Genomic DNA, 7,453 nt, shown 5'->3' on the forward strand with positions numbered 1-7,453 from the left:
GATGCGTAGAAAATGTACATGCAGGCTGAGGAATATTTCAGGCACTTGTGATTTTTACCGAGATAATAAATAGCCAGCCAGTGTGCTGACTCTATTGGGACAAAGTGTGCAGAGCTTGCCGAACATTATTTAGACCCGTGGTAAGTTCTTGGCTCATCTTCTGCAGCGGAGTTAAATAGCCCTTGACCAAAGTTTATTGTAGTTTCTTGAAGAGGCCGTAACCCCGATTGTTAACGGCGGGTGACGAAGCCTTCCAAGAAAGCGTGGAGCGATACTTTCTTTTTTGCAAGAGGTTGTTGCCTGTTCAACCGCGACAGAGCTGCCTGATTAGAGGGTCAATAACGCCGGACATATGCGACGAAAAATGGATTTCCGAGGCTCAATAACGCATCATCGCAGTTATTACTTTTACAAGCTGAAATGAGTAAAGAGCAGATCATGACCAGAGTGCCGCTCCAGAATTATTTGGACCCATATGATAGTATTTGTTTACTTGTTCTCATAAGCCTATCTTTGATACTTTCGCATTCCATTTTCGAAAGTTTCCAATTAGCTTCATCTCGTTTTATTTTTTTTTGTGGCCGTAGCTCAACCTGTAGCTGTTAGCTGTCATGTTGATCTTCTTGATTGCAGACTAGATGACATGAATCTTCTTAAACTTCATGCATTCATGCAAGCTAATGAAATTAGAACTAAAATAGCACATTTTTATTAATGAAATAAAACAAACTTATAAGCAATAAAAACTAACTAAAACTACCTCATATGTCAGGTCAGAAATTTTGTGTATTTAATTTTATCACACACCACTAATTGTGACTTTTTTTCATTTTTTTTTCTTGAGTACAATGACAATAAAGGGATTTCTAATTCTAATTCTAATTCTAATACTAAATAGAAAAACTAAAACTAATTCTAAAACTAATAGAAAAATAAAAACTGACCATCCCACTCTCCAAAACTATTAAAACTAACCGAATTTAAATAAAAAAATCAAGAGAAATAATAAAAATCAACCCAAAATAATAACATCAAACAATGCTGGACTTTAACCCTTTAACTTTTATTTATTTATTACTATTATCTTTTAATAGAACTATCATCCTTCATATTATTGAATGCTGCTTCCACACAAACGATTTTCCCCTTCGCTCCATTGCAGGTGCAGCTCCGTCGTATGTGTTCTAAATCGTCACCCGTCTGCCAGTGGGATTCCTGCTCCCACGTCAATCACATCACTTCTCGCTCGAGAATTTTACACATGCATTTTAATGACGCATTAGACTGCGGGTTGGCTGCACTCATGACGACTATTAGTCGTATTACTCCAAACATGGCTGGCAAGAATAGAATGATTTATGTTGATGGTTTTTGCACTCGCGCAATCCCAAACACAATTAATTTTTAATTTTTTTACGGACTCGCCGGTCAGTTCATGTGTTATGAATATCATCCATATTGCTCTGTACAAACATGAAAAATATATAATATATGATCCATGTAGATACTCGTTGCATGCGTTACTCCACTCAAGGTGCGAAAGATGTCTCTCTAATTGCTTGTACTTATGAAAGTATGATCATGCAGCATGCCTTTGAAACCATAATTAATGTCGTAATTCCTCCTCTCTGCTGTTATTCTCGTCTATCTATAGATCAGGGCGGGGCACATAATGATTGTTTTACTTGCTTGCTATATAATCTTCCAAAAAAAAATGTATTTGAGGATTTAGCTGTTGACTTTGATGTCATCGTATGAATATTATGGGTGCTCTAATGAAATAATGGGTCATATAAATAAAAAATGTTTGGAATTTATTCATTTATGTTATACAGATATGAAAAAGAAATGTGACCAATTTCAGGGAATATTTAGAGTGATTAAAAAAAAAACAATAAGAGGGCCTTTTTCTGTATTTTGACCTTATCAAATAAATGCTCAAAATCTAGTCTAGTTCATAATTTCAGGTTGAGAAAAACTGATAATTTACAGTTGTCACTTGATTACCCAAAACCCCAACCTAACCCCCCCAAAATGTTCGCATATTAAATATTAAGGAGAAAAAAAATTTGCAATGAGATTGTTTTTCAAAATTGTTCAACCCGACTAATGACAATGAGCACTGTAGAAAACGATTGGATGGATGGAACCATGCAGTCAGAGGAAAAAATGAGAAGAAAAAGGAAGCGTTTGAGTCCGTCCGCCTTCCTGCTATCGGGAGCTTTTAGTCGCTATCCGCTCCATTGACTGTCCCTCTGTGAGCCAGCCAATCACACGCTTCCAAGTCAGGACCTGAAGCCTCTTTTTAGCCTGCAATCAACGCCCTGCAGTGGCTGTGGCCGAGGAGCGCAGCTGTGACCGCATGGCTCTTTGACCCGTAGAGAATACACCGAGTGAGATCATACCGCCACAAAACACACAACACTTGAACTGTGCCATCCAGACATGTTTTGTGTGTTTGAACATATTCCAAAATATCCGGGGAGGGATCACTCACAAGCCCTGCGGACAGATCGCTTTGTGGTGCACCGGGCTCAATGAATGCTGGCACTATCTCGTACATCTCTCTCAATATGAGTGTGTGTGCTGGGTGAGCTCGGTGGTAGCAACAGACCGCTGGGATATGAGGAAAATGTCCACAAACACACTCTAATCGCCACATTCTTCCCTCCTCGGAGACGGCGGTCGGAATAAAAGGGTACATGGCACCTCGGGAAAGAATAACAATGTCAACAGTGAGCTGCAAATTGGAAATCCATCCATCCATCCATTTTCGAGCCGTCTTCGGGCGGCAGGCGGGGTACAAGCTACCGTGCATGTTTTTGGAATGTGAAAACCCACGCAGGCACTGTGAGAAAAAAAAATGGTGTTTTTGTTTTCTTTGTTTTGTTTTTTGCGGGGCAGCGGCTCAGTGGTGATTCTGAGAATATAGTCGTAGGGCTGTTGCTTTTAAGAAAAAAAAGTCAAAAGATTATGAGGGGGGAAAAAATCATAATGCTATGGGAATAAAATTCCAGACTTTGAAAGAATAATAATAATGTAGAAGTAAAAAAAACATTGCAATGATCACGATAACAGAGTTGTATTGAAAGTGGATGAAAAAAAAGTTAAGACACTGTTTGAACATTTACTTCAGTGATTCTTTCACATACCACTAGAGGGAGCCAACATACCACATTGAGAATCTGTACTAGGGATGATTGATATTTCATCTTTGAGACTGATAACAGCACAAGTTACGATACATGAAATTTTAATTAACACTGACAGAAAATACTGAACACCGACCTTTCTGTCTTTATGATGTACATGATGAGTCAACGATTTGTCCAACGGCTGCAGTGAAGCGCCAACTACTGGCAAGGAAGACATACTCAATGTCAGATGATGATTATTTTTTTTTAAGTATCGAGGCAGGTATTGGCATCCTTCAGAAAACTTGAAATAAGGCCGGTATCGGCCCGATACGATACCTAGCATCGTTGCTCACTCATTCCTAATGTATATAATCCCCATGTCGTGAGGATGCATCTGACCAGAGTAAAGAGGAAAAGGAAGAATCGGAGGCGAAAATGTCGAGAAAGTTGATTCCATTATTTCAGTGTCAGTGTGACACGCGGAATATGGGAGCCGTCAGACGGCAACATATTGCCCTCAGCTGACAGGCCGAGATGTCAAAACCATCTCGGAATCTGCTGCTTTTGGCCCTGGGGAGCTGAAGCATATCAGACGAAACGCGCATCACCGTCAACATTCTCATCCGAAAGGAACACACATACAATTCTTTGCATTTTGCCCACTTAGGATAATAGCAAGGATTGGACTTTGAATTCAAATACGATCGCAAATTGTTACGCAGAGATCTAGAGCTCGAAATGCTATTGGATGAATTTTAAACTTACCCATCGAACAAGAATGTAGGTCCTAAATCCTCTCAGCTGCCTGTGGCGAATCGGAGACGATTATTCCGGCAGGTAAAATTGTAAACAAGACGAGGCCGCTCGGGTGTGCCCACTTGAGAAAATGTGACATCTTCAGTTACGTCTTCGGTCTCTGATTGGTTGGTTTTTTTCCCTTGGGCGTGGCGATTCTCACATTTTCTTAATCTAATACTGTCAGTCTGTACTGAGAATTTGAACAAAAATGATAAATTGTATATTTTTACAGTTGCATCTATTTACCATAGTCATTTTGTATTTATGATAGCGGCTTCAAAGTGAATGACATTAAATGTACTGTTTATGTTGAGCGCGTTTCAAATGTTGATAAAGACAACAGCATCAATTGTATTGCCATAGCAACCTTCATCTTTTGGGAGAACCCCAGAGGGAAAAAAATCTTACTCTGCTTTAAAGCAAGCACAAAGAAATAATTTATTTTTCCCCATTTTTCTGTGAAAGATGATGTGAAGGAACCCCAGATTTTCTTCTTTCATATACCGCGACTAAGTTCTGCACTATTAGCAGAAAATTGAAATCTACAGTTCCTTACTCTGCGTTAAAGCGATGATGCAATAAAACACTCCAATGAAAAGCACGCTCCTCCAAATGTGTTTTTTTTTTCCCATCCAATGCGAAAGTCAACATTCATAAAATGTAAATAATTCATATGTGGTGTTTTCCACGTAAAAAAAAAAAAATCATTTAAAAGCAAGAGATGCAGACATGGAGATGCATGTTTTTCATTGGATAGTGACGTTAATAACTTGACACATTTTGGATTATTTAGATATTCTAAACATGAACTATTGTAGAGCTCAAAAATGAGATGGGATAATGTACATTCTGCCTCTCTGTAAACTGAAATCTACCAAGTGAAAATGGAGGAAAAAAAATGAATGAGCAGATATCAAAAGCAAATCTTGTATAACTGGGAAGGGAGTCTTTAATTGCAGAGTGAAGTTATTCCAAATAAGCCGATGCATTGCACATTCACACTCTCACACTTGTGCTCACTGTATGCAAAAACACATACAGTACATATTTACATGATGCGCAAAATATCAAACGATAGATAACAAGGACTGCAACTATAGTGACTTTACAACAGTGAATACTGCATAAACAAATAGGCCTCTTAGAAAAAGGACCCGCAGGAGTGTCCAGTTTCTACCTCCTGGGTTAATCTCATTGCGCACAGACAGAGGTACAATCTCCCGAGTCCCGGTCCCGGTGGCGGTCCAGGGTTTTTAGTTCAGTAGGCTCCAACAATGACCGCCTCGGCTTCTTTGGACGGCCTCCGGTCGGTCACCAAGAAGTTGATCATGCCCTCGGACTTGATGAGCAGGTTGCAGCCCAGGAAGAAGATGCCGAAGACCACGGTGAGGGACAGCACGCACATGACGGCGATCTGAACCGCGCGCATGACGAACAGGCTCCTCTCATCCGGGGAGGCGGCCGCCAAGCCTTCGTCGGTCACCACCGACGACAGGTTGCAGCACAGCATGCCCTCTGTCCTGTTGAACAAGATGCTCTCCGTGTGGTTGAAGCCCGTGGCGTTCATGACCACTTTTTTACCCCGTTCTCTTCTCCTTCAAACAAATTCAACTTTTGAAATTGAAGGCGGATGCGATGTGTTGACGGTTGATCCAAAGTAATGAGGATGAGGAGGAAGGGACTTGGAGAAGTTCACACAGAGGTCTTCTGCTGGACTTCAACAATCTGCTCCGGCTTGGCATCTCGTGTGGTCTCCCTCGCAGTTTGGAAGCACAATGGATCACCAGAGAGAGAGAGAGCAAGAGAGACATTCTACACGGACGCACACACACACAGGCATGCTTTGACAGCACACAAAAAAAGGCGGGACAACATAGCAAGAGCGCCCCCATGAGGCCAGACTGCTGCATGAACTGTGCAAGTGGCTTTCCTGAGTACAAGACAGTATTTAAAGTAGGAGTTTGCAATTAAAAAAAACAAAAACACTTATTGACACATTTTTTTAAAAGCTGTCATTGTGATAGATATGATCCCATTTTGTGGTACTAATTTGATTTGATCGAGGCACAGGCAGACAGATTGTGAGCTCTGCTGCCGTTGTATGGAGCATGCAGTCACGCTGGCCAACTTTACATCATCCACAAGTAGAGATCTTGCGGGTCCTCTTACTCCAGCGAGTCTGTTATACTTCCACCATGTAGACCGAGCATTTCCTGCACTGAAATTTTGGGCATAAAAGAAGCCGGCTGTGTTCACTCCCGCAACGGCGCACATGTCCCTATTCTAGCTGCGCCCATTGCCGAAAATACCAAAAGAACGATAACTGTCTATTTATTTATTTCCACTGTATTTTGGATTCAGCACGGTCAAAGCTGGATAAAACTGAGTGAAATAACCTTATAGCTTTGGCAATGACTGTGCATTTAGTTCCAGATGGTTAAGATTTGTTGAGCATGATGATCTAATTTGGGGAAATATTGTACTGGATTCACAGCTCAGTTATGCACTGAGATGAAACATTCACTTCTGGATTTTGCAGTCGGCTCGTAATTAGAAATAGGTGTGTTGTTTACTCTCCCTCAGGGTACATGAAATGGGAGTGATTACGAACCTGAAAGGAGGTGTAGCTTTGTATGTTCCCAAGTAGGCAAACATCAAGGATATTTTTTTAAAAAGCAGTGATTACACATTGCACCACCTCCAAAGAGCTCCAGTCCAGTTCTGTTTAATTACCACGTTTTGGTGACATCTAGTGGATGTTTGGAAACTAGTCTCCGGATGATTTATGAATTTAATGTTGGTCTCCAACTCAGTGTATTTCAAATGAAACAGCCCATTCAAAATATGAGTCAGTCTTCATAACACTATCTATTAAATCCTCCACACACTCTTGCAGAAGTAACAGGTAAGACGATTCTCACCACTAGATGGAAGCAATGTTCAATATGTCCGTCTCATGTAACCACAATATTGGAAAACAATCTTCAGTATGACAAAGTACGAGTGGCTATTCATATGTGTCATGTGGTCAGAAAAATAAAGCCTGCTGCAAAGTCAAACGTGTGTTTCATTGTGAATTTACAGAATACAGCAGAACCTCTCAAATCGAACACATGCAATGCATGACCCTGATTGACTTTCTGTCCCAAACTGCAAAACGCTTTTGTCTCACAAGAATGTCAAGTCATTTAAAATTTTTCCGGAACAAAACTGTCGTCACTGTGAAACCTTTAAGGGCAGTGTCTCAACTGACATTTTGACATTAGTAAATGTCGTTTATGTCAAGTGCAACGACTACGTTTAAAAAAAGAATACAGAGTGAACAGGAAGATTTTTGCAGCATGTGTCACCTCTCGTTTTACAGGTACCGTTTGACTTAAAGCCTTGTGGTATTTAATTAATTGTATATATATATATATATATATATTTTTTTTTTTTTCTGGACAAAAATACACAAGTGAAGGCTCAGGCTCAAGCCCCGCCTCTCCGAGAGGATTGCCAAGATTGGCGTCTCTGTC

The 7,453-nt window shown here is 40.4% G+C and overlaps 1 protein-coding gene across 1 annotated transcript; it reads right to left on the reverse strand.

Moving 5' to 3' along the window:
• Nucleotides 1–4,861: 4,861 nt before the first annotated feature.
• On the reverse strand, nucleotides 4,862–5,742 carry rprma (reprimo, TP53 dependent G2 arrest mediator candidate a). Its single transcript, XM_088315503.1, has one exon. The coding sequence runs from the start codon at nucleotides 5,500–5,502 to the stop codon at nucleotides 5,194–5,196; it is 309 nt and encodes a 102-aa protein (XP_088171629.1). The 5' UTR covers nucleotides 5,503–5,742; the 3' UTR covers nucleotides 4,862–5,193.
• Nucleotides 5,743–7,453: the final 1,711 nt, after the last annotated feature.

Source organism: Idiotropiscis lumnitzeri, chromosome 14, assembly GCF_059441095.1.
Source record: "Idiotropiscis lumnitzeri isolate Australia: NSW breed Sydney's pygmy pipehorse chromosome 14, RoL_Ilum_1.0, whole genome shotgun sequence".
Classification (NCBI taxonomy): Eukaryota; Metazoa; Chordata; class Actinopteri; order Syngnathiformes; family Syngnathidae; genus Idiotropiscis; species Idiotropiscis lumnitzeri.

Excerpts from the sequence above, each read along its gene's own strand:
- rprma (XM_088315503.1), bottom strand. The coding sequence starts at position 5,502 with ATGAACGCCACGGGCTTCAACCACACGGAGAGCATCTTGTTCAACAGG.